Here is a 24,383-nt window from a genome sequence, read left to right on the forward strand (position 1 = left end):
TTCACCACCCTGCAAGGTAGCTACTATGACCTAATTTTACAAATGAAGGAACAGAGAGGGTGATGACTTGCCCATTGTCACACAGCTATGATGTGAGCGGGAACCAATCCAGGCATCCTGGCCTCAGGCTGCATTTAATCCCTAGGGCTTCTGCGAGTCTGGTAGCAATCGCGGAGGACCATCTCCTGGTTATGATGCCATCCCCGTCCACTTCTTAGGTTCTATTTTTACACGGAGTTATGTGAAGCTGAAATGTTCATCTCTGATCTCATTGGTGTGATGAGTTCCTTAGGGGTCAAGGTCATTGATGAAAAATTAATTGTACTTTGCAAAGAACTGCATGGGCTTTAGCAATAGGCAAGAAGCCTGCGTACACTCTGTGTGCGGGAGAGGGTGAGCACCGGCCTGGAGGTCTGCCCCATGTGTGTGGTGCGAGTGTGTAAACAGCAGGGCTGAGCACTCCGGTTGTGTTGAGTACCTGTGTACGCAGCGAGAAAAGCGTCAAAGTTCCGGCTTTATCCCGTAAAACACCCAGGGCTGGCTGAGTGCATTTCAGATCGTGAATGTGGCTTCATGTCTTCTGAATGACTGTAGCTGGAAGGCCACATCCACACTCACTCTCTCCATGGCTGCCCAACACGCCAGGGGTGTGGTTTCTGTTCAGTCACAGCGTTCCCTGCCGTTACAGCTTCCTCATCTTAGTTTAAATGAGAGGATATCCAGATGCCTGGGTGGCTCAGTTGGTTAAGCATCTGCCTTCAGGGACATCTGGGTGATTAAGCGGCTGCCTTTGGCTCAGGTCATGATCCCAAGGTCCTGGGATTGTGTCCCATGCTGGGCTCCCTGCTCAGCAGGGAGCCTGCTTCTCCTTCACACTCTGCCTGCTGCTCCCCCTCCTTGTGCTCCTGCTCTCTCTCTCTCTCTCCCCCACCCTGGCAAATGAATAAACATCTTAAAAACAAACAAACAAACAAACAACCATCTGCCTTCAGCCCAGGTCATGGTCGCAGGATCCTGGGATCGAGTCCCACATCGGGCTCCCTGCTCAGCGGGGAGTCTGCTTCTCCCTCTCCCTCTGTTGCTCCCCCTGCTTGTGCTTGCTCCCCCTTAAAAAAAAAATAAACGACAGGATTCCAGCAACCTGGCTTATTTGTGTGTTTTTGTTCTGAAACCTAAATGCAGCCTTGAGAGTGTTGACTGCTGGCCCTAGGGTGGGTGGGCAGAGCGAAAAGCTCATTGGGTGAGACCCTTCGGACCAGGACCTGGGGTTATCTCTGGGTTCTGCCCCCTCCAGCCGGCGGAGCCGGGTGCTTCCCCCCACCACCCTGTGTCTCTACATAGAAAGTGGGGACAGTTTCACCCTGCTGTCCCTGTAGGAGCTGTCCCCGCAGGAGGTGTCCCCAGGATAAGGACAACAAGCACGGGCTAGAAGCCCACTCGGTGAGAATGTCTGCTCCTGTGGGAAATTGGATCCTGCCGTTGCGATGCTTGCAGACACAACTGCAGGACCCGCGCCAACTCGGAAGAGGCGGTGAGTGAGGAAGACTTCTCCCCGGAGGAGGAAGGGGAGCCTTTATTCTTTTGCTCCCTGGAGACGTGTTTTTGGAAACCGGCTGTGCTGTGCTCTGCTTGCTTTGGGCAGGCTCGGCAGTCCTGGGCACGCTGTGTGATAGGCAGTGTGCCCAGGAAGCCAGGAGGCCTCGGAGCTCTGCCTGGAGGGTGGCAGAATCTGGGCAGGGCATTGGGGGGGGCGGGGGGCCCTCCAGCATCATGCCAGCAGGTGGGGCTCTGCTCTCTGGGGAAGCCCGTACTTGGGGCGCAGTGCTCCAGCCACAGGGGCTTGCGGCTAACAGGTCCCTGGTCTGACGGACACCTGCTGCTCTTGAGGACGGTTCTTGATGGCCCAAGATGAGTCCCCAGCAGAGGGAGACCCTTTCCCTGCAAGAACCTCACCCACAACGCGTTAGAATCTTGCCACAAACGGCTGAGTCCAGACACATGGATCCGGTGTTTCCAGACAGACAGCTGCACGTCCCTGCTGTGGCAGGAGCTGTTCCTGGCCTGGGATTTTAAAGAACTTTCATCTTCGATTTCTCCTTTGATATTGTAGAGTTGGCACGCGGAGAAGGATGGCAAGGCCGTGCACCGCGCCTCCAGGCTAGCTGAAAAGCCTTGCTCAGCAGAGAGAAGCAGCCTAGTGGACAGGCGGGAGAGAAGGCAGCACACATGTCTCGGTGTCCTTGGGTGTTTGAAAGGTCCTTGCTGGCAGGACGCCTGGGGAGTCAAGGCTGTTCACCATCCGCACTGAAATGTTTGCTTGTTTGTGTCTCTTCTGAATGCAGCAGCAGGACTGGACCCAGTGTGCTTGGCTTTCAGATCCTGGGTTTGCACACAGACACAGAGGTGATGGCCAGAAGCACCTTCCACCGCCACTGTCCTGGGTCTTTCATGTTCCAGAGACCCTAGGAGGTCCAAGGAACATCCTGATTGCTTTGGCCCACAACCAGGCTTCACTCAGTGGCCCGATCGTCCGGGTGACACTCGGGTCCTTTCTGGCCTCTCCTCCTACCTCCTCCCAGTCCCATGGCCTGTCCTTCCCTAACTGCACACGCTCTCCGGGTTCTCCTGTTGTTCCTTTTCTCGCTCTCCCTGCCCAGATCTATAGCCCAGACCTGTAGAGGCAACAATCTGAGTGTAATGTGCCCCCGTTTTTTATTTTAAGATTTTATTTATTTAAGATAGAGTGAGAAAGAGAGCACAAGCGGGGGGAGAGGAGGAGGCAGGCTCCCCACTGGGCGGGCTCGATTCCCAGGACACTGGGGTCATGACATGAGCCAAAGGCAGACGATTCACAGACTGAGCCACCCAGGTGTCCTGTGACCCCATATTTTAGGTACAATCTAATGATTTCGATGCTCTCAACATGTCCGAAAGCAATTCACGACTCGCCCTTCCTTCCCCGTCCCCCTTCTCCCTTGTATCCCGAGCCTTAGCAAGAAGAACCCACCAGCCGCCACGCCAGAATCCTGGGGATAAGCCTGAGTCCCCACCTTTGCTTCCCAGCCAGCTCCCCACCTCCAGCCGGGCACCAGATGCCGCCAGTCCCAAGGGAAGCCACCATGGGTGCCCTCTGCCCATCCGAGTCCCTGCCCGGCCCCCCTCTGCCACTCTGCCCCCCACCAACCTTGCTAAATGTGCCTGCCGGGGTAGCTCTCCCAAGCTCTGCAGCTCACGCTCTCTCTGTGACCTTCTTCCACCCTGGGGAGGAGAACCCGAGGCCCTCAGCTGTGTCCACATGCCATCCTCTCTCCGGAGCGTGCGTGCGCCTCGGAGCCTCTGCCCTGGATTGTCCTTCCCTTTCAAACAGCCGCCCTTCACCTTGTTTTCGACATAGTTTGAGCGCCGTCCAGTCCCCTCTACAAGCTCTCTCTGGCCCCCGAGGCACGGACTTGCTGTGCTGTTTTCTTGCATCTGTCCCCACCATAGGACCGTGAGGCCCTTGGGAGCGGGAGTGCCTCATTGCACCCTGTGTTCCCCTTAGCGTCCGTGCTGGAATGTGTCTTCGCGTCCTGTGGTATCTGTGGTTGGGGTAAGAGTTTTGGGCAATCTGGGATTTCGGAGATACTGTCCCTTATTGCTTACAGTGCTACAGGCTCTTCTCTCGAGAATGATGTCCAGAGCACATACTAAGTGCCCGGTATAGGGCTAAGGACCAGGGGCAAAATAATGAATTCTGTCGGCCTAAAACCTGATGGTCTAGTGGGAGTAGGGAGGACAGAAAAAAATAAAACTGTGATCCCTACAAAATGTCTGAAGGGCTTGGCTCCCAGCAGCAGGGAAGTAGGGTTGTGCTGTAAGACGCGCAGTGATGTTCTTCGATGCGTTTAAGGGCACGTTCCAGATTGCACGCCACAGCAGCGTTCAGATGTGGTACGGACGGCTGTCTCCAGGCCTGGTGCTGGCTGAGCTCTCTCAAACCCAACATGTGGTTCACTGTTTGCAAAGATCCAACCATATGCCAGTAACATTCAGCCCCTCCCCATCTAATTAAACTTCGTATTTCTAAGGGGCTTACCATGAACTAATAGGCGGTACCTAATAGAAGTCGGATAATATTGTTTATCTGGCATAATGATGGAGGAAAGTATTCCTTTGAAGTTTTTTTTTTGTTTGTTTGTTTGAGAGAGAGGAGAGAGAGCGAGCAGGAGAGCACGCACACAGAGGGAGAGGGAGAGAGAGAATCCCAAGCCGACTCCCGGCCTAATGCAGAGCTGGACAGAGGGCCTGGGTCCCGGATGGTGAGATCATGACCTGAGCCAAAACTGAGAGCCAGACACTTAACTGAGCCACCTAGGGACCCCTGAAGTTTATTATTATTTTAAGATTTTATTTATTTATTTGAAAGAGAGAGAGAGAAAGAATGAGAGGGGAGAAGGTCAGAGACAGAAGCAGACTCCCCATGGAGCTGGGAGCCCGATGTGGGACTCGGGGAACATGACCTGAGCCGAAGGCAGTTGCTTAACCAACTGAGCCACCCAGGCGGACCGTGAAGTTTATTTTTTAACACACCCCTTTAATGAAGCCATGTGTGTGTAATCTGCCTAGGCAATTGGGTCTATGTTGTTTCCCTGACTTCCTAACCAAAGCCTGTGGAATATTGTTCTTCTCTTGGTGACTTGGAATTATTTTAGGAGGCTCTAAAGCCCAAGGCATAGTGACATGTGATGGCCGTTGGCCTGCTTACATCAAATGCTTCCAGAATGCTGCTTTACCAAACATAAACAACAAAACCAGACAAAACCAAACCAGACCCCAGAGTCCGCTTCTACTTTTGTACAATCTCCAGGTAACCTGGTAGCCCCTGCTTCTTCCTGCCCCTACTGTTAGCCTTTTGAGCTTACGGCTCATGCGTCGTGACTGTCATGATAGAGAAGTCAGCAAGCTAGTCCTTCCCTAGAGCAAGAGGGGGCCTTGGAGGACGGAGGGACTCTGCCTGGAAGCCGGCAAGCGGATGGTTTCCCAGACGCTGCGTGCGTGGACCGAGGACCGACCTGGTGACAGGTGCCCGCCGCCCCGGCTTCCCAAGTAGACCAGCGCCCCCTACCGGCCCGGCCGGGAAAGGCCGACACTCGGGAAGTGCTCCGGGTTTCTCGAAAGACAATGATCTTTAAGAACACATGTTTTACTTTTGCACATGAGCAAAAGTCCCTTCAAGTAAAAAGATACTATTGCCCCTGTCCCCGGCCAGCAGGATGGGTGAACTATCACAGGGCAGCAGCTGCGTGGGATGAAGGGAGACGAACCCACAGGAGTCTCTCTCATCCCCAACGGGTTGTACCAGAAACTCAGTGCTTCCTAGACAGAGGTCCCTGCAGAAGAGAAGGCCATGTGGCTGCAGATCTGCGGGGGGGGGGGGGGGGGGGGGGGGGGGCGGGGGCGGGGGGGGCTGAAATACGCTCACCGTGTCCTCAAGGCTTCTCACACACACAATTCTCTTGATCCCCCAATTTTTGTAAATTTCTTCCTTTTTTCTTTTACAGAGTATAATTGGTTTATAACATAGTCTTTTATGAAAACTCTCCAACTCCAGCTTACAGAAATTTGATATCAATTAATTATATCTCAGTAGGCTACACTCTTAGAAAGTATAAAGTTAGAATTAACAAAAGGGATTTTTCTGGCCATAAAGGAAAAAAAAATTCTCTAACTTTTCTCTGTAAAGGAAAACAAACAGTTAAAGTCTCCTCCCATTTCCAACCCCTGCCACGGGCCCCCTCCCCCTCCCTTTCTCGATAAACTGGGGTGATTTCCCTTCCTTAGCTGATGGATTGTTGCAGAAGGCTGGAGCAAAGAAGCCTTGCAGAAGGCTGGAGCAAAGAAGCCCCACGTTGGCAAGATTTAATTGAGAGCATGAAATTATTCAGACTCAAAGGCTGAAGTACAAAGTGAAATTCTGATGCATCCTCAAGAGTATTTATGGCCTTGGAAATACATCTTAGCAATCATTCAAAAGAAAACAATGAAGCTTTTCTAAATGTTCCTCTGGCTGCAAACCCTGGGTGATCATCAGAGGAAGACCTTCTGCGAACAGATAAATCTCATAACAGGTTTGACACGCAACACTGGCTGCTTGCTTTTCACACCCTAGGGTCCACCGACCTTCTCAGAAGCTGCTGGAATAGAGTAACAGTTTGTGCTCTGGAAACTACCTCCTGGCAAACAAACAAACAACACCCCACATAATGCAAAACATAAAAATTTCATTAAACAGACAGTTGAGGAAAAATCAACAATCATTCTATCACTTCTAATCAAGTCTTCACATGGTTCCTGATTACCATTTATTTCTTAGTATTACCTTTGAGGAGGTTATGATTTGGGTTCTTTTCCTCTGAATAAAATGAAGTTTTCAATAAAGCATAGTGCAGCCCATGCCTGATTTTAAAAGCCCACAGCAGAGTTCGGGCCTGTAGAAAAGCAGCATGGGGACCAAGGAGCACAAAACTTCCGAAGTGAAAAGCTATGTTGATCCCTACCCCCTGCCAAAGGATTTTTGGACTGAAATTGTGGCCATTTTAGTTTCACAGAGTCTACAAATCACATCTGTATCTCCCAGATACACATGCGGCAAAGATAATTCAGGAATATTTGACTTTCTTCAGGGCTTGCTGATGATACTATGATTCAGCAAGGGGGAAAAAAAAAGTGCTTTGAAGGCAACAAAACACATAGAGGAACCCAAAGGGCTCCAGTCTGCCAAAAAAGATGTTATAAACAAATGCTGGAGAGAACATAATTTGGGAACCACTGGAGTTAAATGAAGGGTTCAAGGGAGTTCATGTACAAGAATACATGCTATGCCGTACATGCAAGAAAAAGATGGTATTATCTGGGGGGGGGGGGTAACTGTTTGGGAGCAGAATGGAGTACAAATACCTTTCCTAAAACCCTGCAGCCCTCATAGAAAGATATCTTGGAATAGACAAAACCTTTTGCAGATGTCACAAACACAATTTTCCCAAACCCCAGGAGGGAAAGATAGGAGGGGTGGAAAATCTCCAAGAGAAGGAACTTTTAAGTCTAAGCGATGTCAGCCCTAGAACCCAGGCCTCACACATCTGCCGTCCAAATCCCAGGACAGAATTGGGGGCTGCTGTGGCATCCAGGCTTCTCAGAAATGCTGCTTCAAAGAATCTGCTTCCTCCTGGATCTCCCAAGGTCTGTTCTAAACTCAGCGAACCCAATTCACAGCACACCGTGTTTCTCTTTTCACCCAGACGAAGAGAGCTGGACCAATGGAAGGGGGCCCTAATGAGGCCAGCCTTCCTGTCTCTAGGCAGAGCCCCCCAGCCGTGGGTCAGAGATTAGCACAACTGAAGCCACTCCCATGGCCAGAGCAGGATTTATAAAACCAGCTGTCTGGTTAGATAGAGGGAGTGAGCACCCAAAAGGCATTTCTATCTTGGCACAAGGGATTGGCAAAAATGCTCTCAAAAGGCTGGGCATTGCCTGGGTTTCTCACACGTTTCACTATTCTTAGGGGAGCTGGGGAATCGAGCTAATTCCATGACTGGTGATGCTATAAAGTTACTGGATGATAGCCAAACACGCCGAGAAAGGGTTCAGGTTCCAGCTCATGTCTGTGGAACTGTGGGTCTCAAATGCTATTTTAACTCAGGGATGTTGGGTGGTTCAACCCCCTGTGGAGTCCAAGCAGCCACTTCTCTGTTAAAATGACTCTTCTAGAATGCTCCCGCTGGCTTGGGCCGCCCATGTCTGCAGCACATGTGCTAGGCACAGAAACACACCCTCTTTGCAGGAATGAAGCAGGGACTGTAATAGTGAGGTCACCGTACAGACACAAATAATGCTGGGTGTTCAAATAATGGTCGTCTTAGGCTCAACAACCTTGACTCTTCTTTGAGGGCTGTTATATAGAAGAAATGAGCTCACATTTGTAAGGTTTTTAACCACAGGTTTCATGGTGAATTTGCCTTCGGAGGGGTGGGTAGAGAGATTCTTCCAAATATAGTAAAACATTATCTATAAATAAGCACAGGGAGAAAAACATTTTAGGATGCTTGAGTCAGCATGTTTATACACGGCATGGTTATTGAGTTTGCGGTCTAATTACACTTTGTGACCCAAATCCCAGGATTCAGCGAAGTTCCTGTGTTCTTCCCACCCGTACCTTCTCACTAATGTCCAGGTGGGAGACCCACAAACTGATAGAGATTACTGACTTATGTGTTCAAAACACCCAAACACTTGGGAGTGTAAGTGCAGATCTCTGACAACTGCTTAAGAAGTCTATTTTTATCATGTTTCCATTACAGAATTTTTTTCTCTTTTAATCCTGGCATAGTTAACTTAGTGTTATATTAGGTTCAGGTATGCAATATACTGATTCAGTTACAATAAAAATTATAGAGAATCCTCAAAACTGAAATGCCAAATTATACACAAGAGTTTGATGCTTTGAGAGAAATATTTTGAACACCATTTTTTTCCACGTCTTTATTTATTTATAAGATTTTATTTATTTATTTAGAGTGTGATGAGCAGGGGGAGGGGCAGAGAGAGAATCTCCAGCAGACTTCCGTGGAGCGGGACAGAGGTCTTGGTCTGATGACCCTGAGCTCAGGACCCCCGCGGAAATCAAGAGTCGGATGCCACCCACGTGCTTTCAATCACCATGTCTGATGCCAATACTCCGAGGGTGGCTTTGAGATTAAAGGCAGAAAGGAATGTGTTCAACATACATAGTATTTTATATTTGTGGATGCTTTAGTAAAAACTTAAAATTTAGGGGGCACCTGGGTGGCTCAGTGGGTTAAAGCCTCTGCCTTCGGCTCAGGTCATGATCCCAGGGTCCTGGGATCAAGCCCCATATTGGGCTCTCTGTTCAGCGGGGAGCCTGCTTCCTCCTCTCTTTTAGCCTGCCTCTCTGCCTACTTGTGATCTCTGTCAAATAAATAAATAAAATCTTTAAAAACAAAACAAACAAAACAAAAAAAGCCCTTAAAATGTAGGTCTACAGTTTTCATGTCTTTGGTTTAGCTACCTGATTTGTCCTCCTGCCTTTGATCTTGCCATCAACGCTGCCCACTGAGCTTTCTGAAGGGGCACAGACATGCTTTCCCATATCCTAAGGTTTCACTCATGTTCTTGGGCTCTAGACGGCACACGGGAAGTCAACTTACTGTAGGTTTGAAGAACACAGGCTCTGTACTGTTCCTGCTCCAGGTTTACTTGTAACCTTTAACAGCAGCTCTGTTTGCCATTGAATAAATAATGTGTGATGACTAAGAAAGACAACTATGCTTCCAAGGCACTGTTACACACCAGGGAAGGGACAGTTTACTCCCCGTCGCTGGCCCACGACTCTGCCTTCGGGAAGTCTGTGAGCTCTTCTCTCTATTCCACTCAATACAGAAACAGATCAGTTTAGAGCAGGAAACAAACTGTTTGAGATTTTCCGGGATTATCAACATTTATTTAAAAAACCAAACAAACACACCCAAACTTACTACAACATAAGCCTGAGTACAAGTGAGGTGATTTGGGAAGTAATCTCTTCTCTAATGTGAGTGCCCCAGGCCAGGTCTTCTGCAACTAGGCCTGGGCTTCAGCACCCCCACACTTCCTACACATTCCTGTTCAGGACACTTGTTCCTCTGATTTACCTGGAATCCATGAATCTGGGGGAGAAAAAAGAAAACATTCTGTAAGGAGCTGATTAATTTTGGGTCCCCCATGAGAAAACAATCACACATCCACAACATCAATGTGGCTGAAATAAACAAGTCACTGAGGAGCACTTCTGAGTAGCATCTTGAATTTATTCCCTGTTACTAAGGTTCAACTTTCATGCTGAATGAGTATTTCCAAGAGTACTTGCTAACAGCACTCCGGCTCATTTTCTGGTTTTAAATTTGAGAACCTCCAGAACAGAAGCAGGTCACCTTCAGCAACAATTAAAAAAAAAAAAAATTTTTTTTTTTAATTTAAGTAATTTGTAGCAGTACTTAGTGTCCAACAGAAACCACTCCGTCTGTTAAACAATATCTCGACTGCGAGGCTTCTCTTACTGTCGGTGGATAGATAACGACACGGCAGAGTCATTATCACCGTGGCAACAGTACCCAGGACTATCCGAGGAAAATTGCACATAGAACCGCTGGCCCTTGAGCAGTCATGCCTCAGCTTCCTCCGGAGTATGCTTTCTCTGCAGGTCTGGTGTGGCCCAGGGTACCACCAACCCTGCGCGGCTCCAAGACCACAGATGGTGCACGGGTTTCGCCGGAGTCCCGGGCTTCCGGAACCCCTCATTCCACCAGCAGGCACACGTGCCTCGTCCCAACCACCGCTGTCCGCGGTGAGGATGCGGCAGTGAGTTCACTCCAGTGCCTGGGAGGGAAATCAGTAAGCCAGAGAATGAAGGCATGCCCAGGGGCCATGCGTACAACGGGGAACCGAGGAAGCAGCGAGCCCTCTTCTGCACCCGCTTCGAGGTCCCGCCGCTGACTACCGGCTCTGGGCATCCCGCGCTGGCACCGTGCCCGGCGCGCAGCAGCAGCCCAGGAAACCTCTGTCCCGCGAACCAACTCCCTCTTAGCTCCCGGTTCAACAAAGCTTTCCTGGGCCTTAGGCTCCAAGGACTTAAGAGGCCTGCAAAGCCCACGAAGCCACATACCCGGAGGGGATCACGCACACGAGGGCACCTCACACACTTTCAAGGTAATAGTTCTTCTGGAGAAATAACCGAGCGGTGGAGACGGGAGCCCTGGGGCCGGGTGTGGGCCTCTGCTGCCACGCGGGCTGCGGGGCCGACGGTCGGCCGGGACACGCGGCCCCCGCCTCGACCCGGGAGTCGCGGCCGCGAGAACCTGGCCCCGGCCCGTCCCCACCACGAACGGCCGCTTTCGGCCACGGCCTTACGGAGGCACCGGGATCGCTCACCTAGGCTGGGAAAGGCGGACCGGACCGGCTCCAGCCCCGTCGCCATCCCAGACGCTGGAACCAGCCGCCCGGCTACCGCGTTGCCACGGCAACTCAACTACCGCCTACACCGGAACCGGAATCACCGCCTGGATGTGACCCCTTCCCGGCGTTCCCCGGAACGCCGAAACCCGCCCACTGCCTTCCCTAGTCATCCGGGAGTATCCCAGCAGGCCCATCTACCGTCGGAGGAAGTCGTCTTCCCCCTGGTTTCGCCTCTCCTTGCCTCGGAGCGTGACGCTGATGGACATTCACTCTCTCCAATCAACTGACAAAGCGACAGGCAGCGACCAATAGGAAGGCCGTAGGGTGCGGCTCTGAGTTAAGGACGGCCTCCAATCTGTCGGGGGCCGGCCGAGCCACATGATTGGTAGAATCGAGTAAAGTGCGGGCTAGTATTTTCCAATCATGTGGAGCAGCTCGGAGCCGGCCCAATGAGATCCTCCGGGGGGCGGGCCGGGCTGCCGCGGGCCGGGGGAAGGGTGGGGGGGCGGGGGGCGAGCCGAGGGCCCGGGCCGTCGAGGGCTCCGGCTAGTGTGTGGGGATGAGTGGGTCCCTGGGCCGGGTGGCGGCGGCTCTGCTCCGCTCGGGGCGCGGCGCGGGCGGCGGCGGCCTGCGGGGCCCTGGCGTGCGGGCGGCGGGCTCGGGCGGCGGCGGGAGCGGCTCGGCGGAGCAACTGGACGCGCTGGTGAAGAAGGACAAGGTGGTGGTCTTCCTCAAGGGGACCCCGGAGCAGCCCCAGTGCGGCTTCAGCAACGCGGTGGTGCAGATCCTCCGGCTGCACGGCGTCCGCGACTACGCGGCCTACAACGTGCTGGACGACCCCCAGCTCCGGCAAGGTCAGGGTCCACCCGGTGGGGGGCGACGGGCCGAGGCCGCTCGGCGGGGCGGGGCTGGGCGGCGCGGGCTCAGTCTGGGGGTTCGAGGGGGGTCGGGGCACCGGCTCCTGCGCCGTGTCCGGGGTCGGGTAGGGGCATCGTTGACTTGAAGTGGGTCTTGAGGATCTGGGCATCTGGTACTCTTGTCAGCTTGGACACTGGGTAAGTTCTAGCGGTTCCGCGGTCCCCACGCGGAGCCGAGAGAGGCCTTTGGGGGCCCGATCGCTCAGGCTCGGTCCGAGGAGAGTGGTGGGGAAAGCGGGGCCTGGAGGGATCCTGTAAGAACCACTAGAAGGCAGGCACTTTGGGGGACACGTTGAGTGAGTCGGCCTGTCTCTTGGTGCTGTTGATGGTAGAGGCAGGGCCGGAGCTGCCCTTGTCAGAGGCGGTGGGGTCAGAGGCTAGCCTGGTGCCTCAGGGCTGCGGGTGTCAGGAGCTATCCTGTGTTGCTACAAGGAGCGGGTAGACACAGCTTTTGGACTCGTCTTCGTTGGGATCACTTGGTGTGGAAGGAAAAGGCATGGACTTTATTTTTAGATCCTTGAGGCCAGGGAGGGATTTGTGGGGGTCTAGGGCTTGGAGAGAGAGGCCTGTGCGGAGAGGGATGAGGAATGACCCTTGGGCCCCAGCTAACTCCAGCGTGGATCTCAGGGAACCTGGGGCCAATCTGGGTGTGTGTGGCCAGATGGCAACAGGTCCCTGACAGCTAATAGAACCTTTTCTGCGGAACACGGAACACCGTGCCAGGAGCCTTGTAAGTATCTCAGTGGGGCAGGAGGACGGGCCAGTGGAGGACATAGATCTCCTTGGCCAGGGCCCGTGGTCAGAGTTGGTGGAGAAATGGGGAGGCGGTGGGCGCCTGGGTGGCTCAGTGGGTTAAGCCACTGCATTCGGCTCAGGTCATGATCTCAGGGTCCTGGGATCGAGTCCCGCATCGGGCTCTCTGCTCGGCAAGGAGCCTGCTTCCTCCTCTCTCTCTGCCTGCCTCTCTGCCTACTTGTGATCTCTCTGTGTCAAATAAATAAATAAAATCTTTAAAAAAAAAAAAAAAAAAAAAAGAAATGGGGAGGCGGTGCCTGCGCTTCCTGGAGAGTGGCTTAGTATCCTGCATTCCAGTTAGAGACCTCCAGTAGGGGTCCTGGCATCTCTCTGAGCCCTGCTGTTCTTTAGTTACAGAGTTCTGAAAACAGTTTTACCAGGCACCAGGTTCCCTGTTATTCTACACGCAGAATTCTAGAGTTTGTTATTATGTACTTAGGACTGTTATTCTGCAGTTGAAATGATCAGTCCTAGTCCTCCCTCCTTGACCAGACAGGCTGGTGTGAAGGGCTGACTGGCTTGGAATCCCGCCGCAGCCAGTCAGCCGGGCAACCCTAAGCAGGTCCCATTACTGCATTTTTTTCGGTAATGGGACGATAATGAAACCAAACTTGACAAAGGTTTGATGAGGAAAAATAGAGAAAGTAAATCTTTTTAGAAAGTGCCCATCATTTTATCCGGAACACAGAAGGGACCCACTCAGCAGGAGGTATTTTATCATTGGGACTTAATGGTTCTCAGAGGAAGTATATTTTCCGCAGATTAATTCCTGGAAAACTCTCGGTTTGGATGGGTGGAAACTAGGAGGACGGAAGGCAGGTTACCGTGACTCGCTCTGTGTGATGTTACCCTGTAGGAGCCTCGTGGTCCTTGTTAGTTTGCCTGCTAGAGTGTCACTGGCTGCTCGGGGCACTGGCGCCCAGGCCTTGGGCTGTGTTTTTCGTACAAGGTGGGGGGGTGGGGGATGGCCCCAGTCTTCACCCAGCGGTGGCTGCTCTGCTTCGAAGATAAGAGAGGAGAAACTACTCTGCAGTCTTTCAGCAGGGACCTTGCCACGGGGCAGGCTAGGAGGGCTGTTAATAAAAAGTCATGTCATTGATAGCTTGCTTAGTATAAGGTTTTGAGGGTCTTTGGTTTGTGGTTTCTATTCTGTTTATTTTTATCTTTTGTAAATTTATTTATTTATTTATTTAAGAGAGGGAACGCAGAGGGGAGGGACAGGGGAAATTAGAACTTGAATGGTTTTTCGGGGGACACAATTCAACTCATAACACCAGTCTTTTTAAAGATTTATTTATTTATTTATCTGAGAGAGAGAGAGAGAGAGAGCGCGTGCAGGAGCGTGCATGTGCAGTGAGGAGGGGGCAGAGGGGGGGGGAGAGAATTCTCAAGCAGACCCCCCCCCCATCTGAGTGAGCAGCCACACTCAGGGCTCGATCCCTGAGATCGCGACCTGAGCAGTTGGTCAACCGACGGAGCCACCCAGGTGCCCTGTGTTTCCCGTTTCACCTAACTGGAGATGGGGTGTCCTGGAGTGTAGGAAGAAAGTAGGAGCAGAAGTAAGCAGGTTTACATGTAGCGCTGAGGTTCCCGTCTCGTATTTCAGGCTCACATGCCGGTGTTGAAGCAACAGCAACAAAAATTTAGCCCTTAAATTTTTTGAGCATTGAGTTTCATCATTTTTATCCCTAGTTTGTTTCATACCAGATTATTATCTTGGTCAATAAATGTGTTGCATATATATTGGACATTAACACACACCTCTTTTGTGGCTTGGAACAATAAGCGTGCATGCCAGTACTAACCCTCAGACTGGGGCAGGGTGATGTGAGCTCGTTCCCGCGGTGTGGATGAGTTTAGTCAGGGTAAGACTCGCTAAAAACACAAACACTCTTCATCTCTTTGCTCCCTGCAACCTTGAGTTTTACAGAGAGAAGCTGACAGGCTGTCTGATGCTTGCTTTTGCTAGCCACAGATACATCTGTGCACCTTTCCCAGAGCCAAGGTCACTGCTTGTAACTAGAGGGGCTCCTGCAAAACTGCCTTGCCTTTTCTCTTGTGCCAGAGCTTTACAAAGGGCCCAGAGCCCAGGGAACACCCGCAGAAGCTGTCTTCCTGCTCTGGGGGCCGGGTCCCTGAAGTGTGATGCGGAGACAGCTTGGCCGGTGACCTAGGGAGCAGAGACGAGTGTGAGGTCTTCCTCAGGTCTTTTCTTTCTCCACTGACCTGGAAGAACACAGAAGGTGGCCACAGAGGGACCAGGTCCCGTGGACAGGTGTCAGCATACCCTAATCCTGGTCTAACAAAGAATCTCTTTCATTTCCTGTTGTAAACCTGACATGCTCATTGAAGAAACTTGGAAACGCTGAAGGCAATAAAGGGAAATTACCTGTAATTCTATATCCACCATTATTAACATTTGGATCTAGTTTCTAATCTTTTATTTTTTAAAACTGCATTTGAGATCAGGCATGTCTGGGCATAGTATTTTGCCCTCACGAAAGGAGGGAACTTGTCTTATGCCACTGCCTGAGGACCCTGTATATTGCTTATGCAGAGCAAGCTTTCAGTGATTCCTTTTTTAAAGCTTTAATTTATTAAAAAAAAAAAAAAAAAAGCTTTTATTTATTTATGTTGAGAGGGAGGGAGCGCTTGTGCGCATGTGCATGAGTAGGGGGAGGGGCAGAGGGAAAGAGAATCCTAAGCAGGTTCCTTACCCAGTGCAGAGTCTGATGCAGGGCTTGATCCCAGGACCCCAAGATGTTGACCTGAGCTGAAACCAAGAGTCAGACACTTAACCAGTGGGACGTTTAACTGACTGAGTCACGCAGATGCCCCTCAGTGAATGTTTTAATGAATAAGTAAATCCTTCTTTTATATATACCTCTTTTAAACTCTGTCCCATGCTCTTAAAAACAAACACTGTGAAATTTCTGCCTGTTCACATCATCTGTAGAATGAATAGCCATTATCCCATTGTCGACTGTTTAAGTATTTGAAACTATGCTGAGCATCAGGGAGTTTAAGCAACAGAAACAAATCTGTGACACTGGCAAATGTTAGAAGTCACATTAACAAGTGGTGTTTCTGGGCTCGTGTGGCAGATGTGTCATACACCACAAATGAGAGTATAAAAAGGAACCAGCACATCGGAGGAGTCACTGTCAGTACCGGGTCAAGTTGAAGGTGAACATGGCTGAAGACCCAGCTGCTTCACTCCTGGGCACACAGTCTGGAGTGGGGGTTGACAGACTTCCTTTGTAAAGGGCCAGAGAGGAAATACTTCAGTCTGTGTGGACCGCACAGTCTCCATGGCATGGATTCTGCTCTGCTACGGTGGCGTGAAAGCGGTTGTAACAGTACCTGACAGGTGGGTGTGGCCGAGTCCCAATAAAACTTTATTTAAAAAAATAGGAAGTGGACCACAGACGGCCCAAACGCCATAGTTTGCCACCCTTTTCTCCAGAGAGGAAGCCCCTGCGTTTGAGTTAGAAGACAGATAAAAGGATATTCATTGACATGTTGCTTGGAATAAAGAAAAATTAGCAAGAGGGGGTCTTGGTCTCTTAGCAGACTGGATAAACAAACTGAGGTGTAAAGCCGCATGGTGGGAAACGAAATTGTGGCTAAAACAAGCTGGATCTAGATGTTCTCCATGTGACTGTGTCCCAGAGAATGCAGTGTTTAGTCATGAGGTAAATTGCAAAAAAAGTAACTATGGCACAATGCCGTTTGTGTTAAAGGTGTGAGACGGTCCCCCGTGTCCTGGATACACGTGCAGTGTGAGTGTGGTTCGTGGGCAAGGGTGACTTGCAGCCACAGGCCAGAGGCCATCTCTGTTGGTCTAGAACTCGGCCTTCGGACTCGTGGAAACCTGGACGGAAATCCAGGCTCCACCACTTGCCAGCGCCGTGACTTTGGTCAGATAACCTCCCTGAGCCTTGGTTTCTTCATCTGTAAAACAGAGAAAATTATGCAGTCCCTGTCGGATTTTTGCAAAGGTTAAGTGAGGCTATGTGTGTAAAATTCTTAGAGAGTATGAAATTCAGTAACCCTTAGCTCAGCACAGGGGTGTTCTCGTGCCGCCTGGCTGCAGGATGGGTATTTGTTTCTGCCTTCGTCCCCATTGTGTGTATTTCTCAGAGGAGCGGGACGGAAGGATGGCGTACGGGACATCACGGTGGACAGAATCTGCGCTGGTACCTGGAATTGGGGGAGTTTAACCCCATCACCAGTTAGACCTCATCTCATCTTCGCGGTAAATCCGGAAGTAGTTATTCCCACTTCACAGGCAGGGAAACTGAGGCGAAGAGAGTAGCAGATTGATCTGACACTGCATTCATTTACAGGCTGGCAGGCCACAGCCTGCTGACTCTGTTCTCTCTGGCACTGGCCCCTGGCGGGTCTGCCTCTCCCTTACTCTTAGCTCAGATAATCTCCTGTGGTGCTGTCATTCTCTCTAGGAAGCCAGAGGAGGCCCTGTGACATGCCCGAGGCAGAGTTGATCTGCATCAGGTTCCCGAGCTGCTCCTCCGGTGAAAATCTTCCAGGGAAAAAGGAGAACCATAATTGTGGTGCTCCTGTCCTTTGTTGTCCAAACTGGGAACGAAATCTAATATTCTGAAACATGATACATTTTGAAAAATCCCTTTTGAAAGCTCTGGAAGGGAACTTTCTAATACCCGTATTTTTCCCTGCACTCTGGTTGGATCCTCCGGAATATTCATTTTTTTAGTGGGGCAGTAGGTGCCTGTAGAACTGATTTTATAAGACCGCCTCCTTCCTTACTCCCAATTTCTAGTGTCACCCCGTTATATAACTTTGCAGTCAATATTTTTTGTCCCAAATTGAATCGTCACTTGTTATCTGTAAAATATGATTACCATTAAAATCCATTCTTGGATACGATTTCCTAATTTTTCAGAGTTTCTCTCTCTGATTCTGAGTTATTTGGAGTGAAATTTGGAAGAGCTGTCATTGTATGTTACAGTTCTTGAAAATGAAAAAGCAAGAGAAGTTAGCCATGTTTAAACGATTACATATGAATTGATGGGATTCATTTTTCATTTTCAACTTAGGAACAGTGGTCTTTTATTCTTGGAAGTTACTTGCTTTGTGCTATAGGAATCACTTGAATATTTCTTTAAATATTCAAACCTGTAATCAGACCTTTAAAAATAGAAAATAGTATATTTTCAAGATGCCAGAGCTCTTTGCCTTGATATCAGCTGCCTATAACGCTTGTTCCCCTAAAACCAAAGAAGCAGGGGCACTGGGGTGGCTCAGTGGTTTAAAGCCTCTGCCTCCGGCTCAGGTCATGGTCTCAAGGTCCTGGGATCGAGCCCCACATCGGGCTCTCTGCTCAGCGGGGAGCCTGCTTCTCCCTCTCTCTCTGCCTGCCCCTCTGCCTGCTTGTGATCTCTGCCTGTCAAATAAATAAATTTAAAAATATAAAAATAAAAATAAAACCAAAGAAGCAGGGAAGTTTAATTTGATAAGCTATCTGCTAGTTGGCACCTTAGCCACTGTCACATGCCATCGTGGGCTCTGAGGCCAGGTTCTCCTGAGTTCTTGAAATACAAATTATTAGGCAAGAGAGCATGGCCCTAGGATCTGGAAGGTGTCTGTCTCCCTCGCACATGGCTGTGTTGTGTCCCATGTTCAGGTTGATTGGAAAGCCTACTTGTTTGGTAGTTTTGACGGTGACCGCTGATTCCGGTGACGCGCCCTCTTCCCTCTCGTCCGGACATGTGATCTGTAGTGACGCGCCGCCTAAATGAACGAGACAAGCCTAAAGCTTCGAGTGAGTGTGGGACTGTAAACATGATTGATGAGAGCAAAGTATTTAACTTTGCAGAGATTTTAAAAAACGACTCTTTAGGATTGGATGTATGTGGTTGGAGTGAACCTCAGATGGCAAATTTATTTTCATTTTTGGTGTGTCTCATAAATTTGCTGTGTTTCCTTTAAGCAGTCACTGAAAGAATCATGTTCGTTGTCTTGGAAGGCTTAACACAACGTATTACTAATTGGAAAAGATCCAGATAGAAAATCATGCACATGAAGGGTTTATGCACACAATATAGAAGATATTTAAGAAAGTTTCCAAGAATTATGACTTCTATGCTGAGTCATCTGTGTTGCACCAAATATCAGAATTCAAGATAAAAACTTGAATTCATTGAGAAATTCTAGTAAATCTAGGTATTTGGTACTATAAGGGCATTCTAATGGTTAATGGAATTTTCCCTTTTTTAGTAACCCCCGTACCTCTAGCGGATTTATTTATTTATTTTTAAAGACATCCAAAGTGGCTTAGAAGTATCCTTTTCTGGGGGTGTAGTGTACAGCATGATGACTGTAGTTACTAATACTGTATTGCACATTTGAAAGTTTTTGAGAAACTAGATCTCAAAAGTTCTCATCACAGGAGGAAATCTTTGTAACTGCCTATGGTCACGGATGGTAACGAGATTTACTGTGCTGATCAGTTTGTAATATATACAGATATCAAGTCGTCATGTTGTAGACCTGAAATGTTACGATGTCATATGTCAATTACACCTCAAAAAAAAAAAAAGTTAAAAAAGCAGTACGTTTTTTGGGCCCTATGATATTGTAACCCTTTCTCGGTAGAGGAAGTCTGGAGGAGAAAGATAAAGCCCTCTGTGGGGAGCCTTCTCTGGTGCTCTGTTTAGAAAGTCACTATTTCTTTTAAGAAGGTAGTGACTTTTAAAAGAGAAGAAAACATTATTATCTTAGGACTTGTGATATGAGTCAAATGGCTGATTTTATTTGGAAAACCAGTGATCATAAGTGATAGGATATCAAAGACCAGTTTTGGTATTTTTAGTTTATTTACACAAAACCCACCAATTGAATGATTTTTAATATGCATAGTGTTGTATTTTGTTTGAAGAATCTTTTGACTTTTCTGTTTTATTTTGTCTGCTCATTTTGCCCTTTTAAAAATACCTTCCTATCTATAGAAGTATAAAAATAGCAACTGTGGTCTATAGCGGTTAATTCTCCTACGCCATGCTTTTGCTCAGCCTCTCTTTATAGCACCAACACAGGTGTTTTATGGATGGATGGATTTTTAAAAGCGTATCTCATCTGTAGGAAGGAGGTAGAAGAACACGAAGAAAGAGTAATCTTTTGTCTTAAGCCTGAAACCACATTTTACTTCCTCCTGTCTTCTTAAGACCATCAGCCTTATGGTTTGGAACTGAACAGAGTGGTCGCCCGGTTGGGGGTTCTAGGAGGTGCCACATCTCTGTGTGTCCTCACAACTGTTCGCACGGTTCTTGAGGTTGTTGTCCTTGAGGACAGGGAGGGGTCTCTCTCACCCCGTGGCCCAGGACATGGGCATTAGCCGGGCTTTGGGCCTTTCCTTGCTTTGACTCAGTGACTGTGAATTCTGGGCCGAGCCCCATCAGCCTGCCCCACGGAGAGCCCGTCCGAGGGGTTGAAGAGGGTGAAGGCTGCAGGCTGCCCTAGGAAAGAGATTGTTCTTTGGGCAAAAGGATTATTAAAAATAAAAATATTATTAAAAATAAAACCCAGTGATGCAGCATCTTGGTTCCCCAACCCAGACGGGCACAAGAAGCCTGAGTGAGGCCTGCCTTGCTTGGCAGACTTCCCGGGATGGACCCACATTAGACGGTCTATTTGGAAAGGAAGTCATAGCGCTGAAGTTTTGTTGCACGGAATCCCTGACTGCCGAGGAAGGGGGACCAGGGCATCCACCGGTCGGGTTCTCTGCCCTCGGTCCCTGTTCACTGTCTGTCCTCTGTCCGGGGAGAGCCTCACCTCCCCGATGCCAGGAGAACGGTGCGAGGTGGGGGTGGAAACAGGCGGACAGTTGAGTGACTTGGGGCGACCTCACAGTTGGTGATCGGAAACGGTAGGGTTTACATAGCGATCCAGTTTTCACTAAAGCTCCCACTCCGTGGCCAACATATGGTTCCCCGAGGATGGGAGGGGACGCGGTGGGGGACCCCGGGAGGAAACGGATTGCCCCATGCACAGTTCAGCTCCGAGCACCTAAGTGACGCCTGAGTGTTCTTCCCTGCAGGCATTAAGGACTACTCCAACTGGCCCACCATCCCGCAGGTGTACCTGGACGGCGAGTTCGTGGGCGGCTGTGACATCCTCCTGCAGATGCACCAAAATGGGGACCTGGTGGAGGAACTGAAAAAGCTGGGGATCCGCTCAGCCCTTTTGGATGAAAAGAAAGACCAAGACTCAAAGTGAGGGCGGCCCGGGGCCTCCCAGTGCGGCAGGGGGCTGTGGGCGCTGAGAGCCGCTGCCAGCAAAGCCTTACCGAGTCTGCTGTTCACTCTCTGGATGGCCGCTGCTTGCACGGGTCCCCATGCTTGTCAGCAGTCGGGGGGTTTTGTTGTGTCTGGGGTTTGGGCTGCAAATATTCGATTGTGAACATAATTATAACCACTGCACTATAATAATTCACTGTTGTATTATGATATTGTTGTCAGCAAAATCTGTTCTCATATTGTCATCTGCTCTTTGCGTGATTCAGAAGTAAAACCAGGAGTTTTTAAATCATCATTATTCATGAATCCTCTGCAAATGTGTCAGTCGGCAAAGATAATACCCACCCCCCAATTTTTCGTAGCTTCTTCTGTTAAGAAAAATGATGGCCAAGGAAGAAGATGTGGGAGCTGGGGTGCTGTTTTTTAAAAATAAACTGTCAACTGAGGGATACTGTGTGCGAGTTGTTAATTCTGAGTGGTGGTAAGTCGATCCCTCAGTCTCCTCCGGCTGCTGTGACAGAATACCACGGACTGGCTGGCTTGTAAACAACACGTGTTTACTTCTTCAAGTTCTGGACGTCGGAAGTCCAAGCTCAAGGCTCCAGCAGATTAGGTCTCTGGTTCGTAGGCTCCTCTTCTCCCTGTGTCCTCGCGAGGAAGCTCTCTGGGCTCCTCTTAGAAGGGCGCAGATCCCATTCCCATCCGCCCTCATCTGCTTACTCCCAAAGACCCCCCAAACCACCACTCTGGGGGTTAGGTGTCAGCACAGGAATGTTGAGGGCACACAGACCTTCAGTCTGCAGCAACTAAGGATGTTTAATGCCTTTGACCTTCTCTTTCTAGAAATCAAGAGTGATTCTTACACTCTTCCATTAAATTTGACATAGAAATTGCCATCAGACTATGGTCTCATTTCTCGAGGGGAGGTAAGTGTTGTCAACATTGAGTGCTGTTGACGGTGCAGTTGGAGGCCTGGGTGTCGTGCCCAGAAGTGAGGTGGCTGCGGCTAGGGGAGGTAACCCTGCTCACCCACTTTAGAGGGCTGGTGCTTGGCAAGCCACACTGCCGTCAGCTGGGGAGAAGTCACTGGCAGGCCTCCAAAGAGGAATCCACACAGCATTTTCTCTCTTAAGAAATACAGTGTATGATACTGTGTAGAGAAAACCCTAAAGACCACCAAAAGACTTCTAGAACTGATAAAGGAATTCAGTAAGGTCTCAGGATACAAAATCTGTTGCAATAATGAAGCAGCAGAAAGAGAAGTTAAGAAAACAGGCACCTGGCTGGCTCAGTGGATTAAGCCACTGCCTTCGGCTCGGGTCATGATCTCAGGGTCCTGGGATTGAGCCCCGCATCGGACTCTGTGCTCAGCAGGGAGTCTGCTTCCCCCTCTCTCTGCCTACCTCTTCTGCCTGCTGGTGATCTCTCTGTCAAATAAAAAAAAAAAAAGAAAAAGGAAAAAAAACCAGTCCCATTTATACTTGCACCAAAAATAAAGTACCTAGGAGTAACACTTAAGCAGGTAGGTGAAAGATACGTACTCTGAAAACTCTGAGATTTTGATGAAAGAAATTGAAGACCTCACAAAGAAATGGAAAGACAAAAACAAATACTGTTAACATGCCCATGCTACCCAAAGCAACCTATAAATTTAATGCAATCCCTATCAAAGTACCAGTAGCAATTTCCACAGATTTAGAACAAATAGTCCTAAATCTGTATGGAACCACGAAGACCCCAACTAACCAAAGCGATCTTGAAAAAGAAAAAAAAAAACAAAAAAACAAAAACTGGAGATATCACAATTGCAGATTTCAAGTTATATTACAAAGCTGTAGGCAATGACAGTATGCCACTGGAATAAAAATAGACAGAGATCAATGGAACAGAATAGGAAACCGAGAAACTCACAATCATATGGTCAATTAATATACAAGAAAGCAGTTAAGAATGTGCAATGGGAAAAATTCTCTTCAACAAATGGTGTTGGGAATACTGGACAGCTACATGCAGAAGAATGAAATTGGACTGCTTCCTGTCATCACATACAAAAATAAACTCAAAATGGATTAAGGCTCTAAATAGACCTGAAACCATAAAAATCCTAGTCGTGAGCACAGGCAATAATTTCTCTGACACTGGCCTTAGCAATATCTTTCTAGGTGTGTCTCTTGAAGCAAGGGAAATAAAAGCAAAAATAAACTGTTGGGACTACATCAGATTCCCACAGCAAAGAAAACCATCAACGAAGCTAAAAGGCAGCCTGCTGAATGGGAGGAGAAGGTATTTGCAAATGACATGTCTGATAAAGGGTTAGTATTCAAAATACGTAGAGAATTGCTACAATTCCACAAATAATCCAATTAAAAAATGGGCAGAAGACATGAACAGACATGTTTCCAAAGAAGACATCCTGATGGCCAGCAGAGAAGATGCTCAACGTCACTCAACATCAGGGAGATGCAGATCAAAGCTATGATGACCCATGACTTTCCACCAGTCGGAATTCTGGCTAACATCAACAGCTCAAGAAAGAACAAATGTTGGAGAGGATGCGTAAAGAAAGGAGCCCTCTTGCACTGTTGGTGGGAGTGCAAACGGGTGCAACCACTGTGGAAAACAGTATGGAGGTGCCTCTAGTTAAAGATAGAACTACCCTATGATAATCAGACCACTGGGTATTTACGCAAAGTACACAAAAACACTAATTTGAAAGAGTATATGTACCTCCGTGTTTACGGCAGCATTATTTCCGAAAGTCAACAATGGAAGCACCCTAAGTGCCCATTGAGAGATGAGTGGATAAAGATGTGTATATGCACAATAGAGTATTACTGCCATAAAAAAAAAGAGCGAAATCTTGCCACGTACAACAACAGGGATGAATCTAGATAGCATAATGCCAAGTGAAATAGACGTGTTCGTCTATGTGTGATCTTACTATGTAGAATTTAAGAAACAAAGCCTTCAGCTTAGGTCAGGATCCCAGGGTCCTGGGGCCAAGTCCCATGTCAGGGAGCCTGCTTCTCCATCTGTCTGCTGCTCCCCCTGCTGTGAGCTCTCTCTCTCTCTCTGACAAATAAATAAAATCTTTAAACAGATTCAAGTTCCTGTGATCTAAAAAAGCAATAAGCATGCAAAACTCCATGTCCTCTTTAAAAAAAAAAAAAAAGGGAAGAAAAAGAAACAAAGTGGGGGTGGGGTGGGGGTGTGGGCAGGGAGCGACAAACCAGGAAAACCACGAACGAACCAGACTCTGAACTATAGAGAACAAGCCGTGGTTGCTGGCAGGCATGGGGAAAATAGGTGCAGGGGATGACGAGCACTGAGAAGTGTATGGAAGGCGGATCACTGTGTTGTACACCCAGGACTCCTACAACACTGTGAACTATGCTGGAATTAAAAAAAA

At 49.0% G+C, this 24,383-nt stretch overlaps 1 protein-coding gene, 1 long non-coding RNA gene and 1 other non-coding gene across 5 annotated transcripts; 1 reads left to right on the forward strand and 2 right to left on the reverse strand.

Moving 5' to 3' along the window:
* Positions 1 to 6,240: 6,240 nt before the first annotated feature.
* On the reverse strand, positions 6,241 to 11,209 carry LOC131836955 (uncharacterized). 3 transcript variants are annotated; one of them, XR_009355857.1, is made up of 4 exons: positions 10,963 to 11,209; positions 9,531 to 9,701; positions 9,204 to 9,417; positions 6,241 to 8,043 (listed from the first exon to the last, which is right to left on the reverse strand). It is a non-coding gene; the product is annotated as an uncharacterized LOC131836955 (long non-coding RNA). The 3 variants fall into 3 exon arrangements; XR_009355855.1 differs by having other exon boundaries at positions 9,204 to 9,425; XR_009355856.1 differs by lacking the exon at positions 6,241 to 8,043 and adding an exon at positions 8,060 to 8,723 and having other exon boundaries at positions 9,204 to 9,425.
* On the reverse strand, positions 10,015 to 10,288 carry LOC131837772 (small Cajal body-specific RNA 13). Its single transcript, XR_009356355.1, has one exon. It is a non-coding gene; the product is annotated as a small Cajal body-specific RNA 13 (non-coding RNA).
* A 298-nt stretch (positions 11,210 to 11,507) lies between the features above and the next one.
* On the forward strand, positions 11,508 to 21,420 carry GLRX5 (glutaredoxin 5). Its single transcript, XM_059183033.1, has 2 exons — positions 11,508 to 11,840; positions 20,776 to 21,420. Exons 1-2 carry the CDS (start codon positions 11,546 to 11,548, stop codon positions 20,952 to 20,954), a joined length of 474 nt encoding a protein of 157 aa, XP_059039016.1. The 5' UTR covers positions 11,508 to 11,545; the 3' UTR covers positions 20,955 to 21,420.
* Positions 21,421 to 24,383: the final 2,963 nt, after the last annotated feature.

This window comes from Mustela lutreola, chromosome 7, assembly GCF_030435805.1.
Source record: "Mustela lutreola isolate mMusLut2 chromosome 7, mMusLut2.pri, whole genome shotgun sequence".
Taxonomy (NCBI): domain Eukaryota; kingdom Metazoa; phylum Chordata; class Mammalia; order Carnivora; family Mustelidae; genus Mustela; species Mustela lutreola.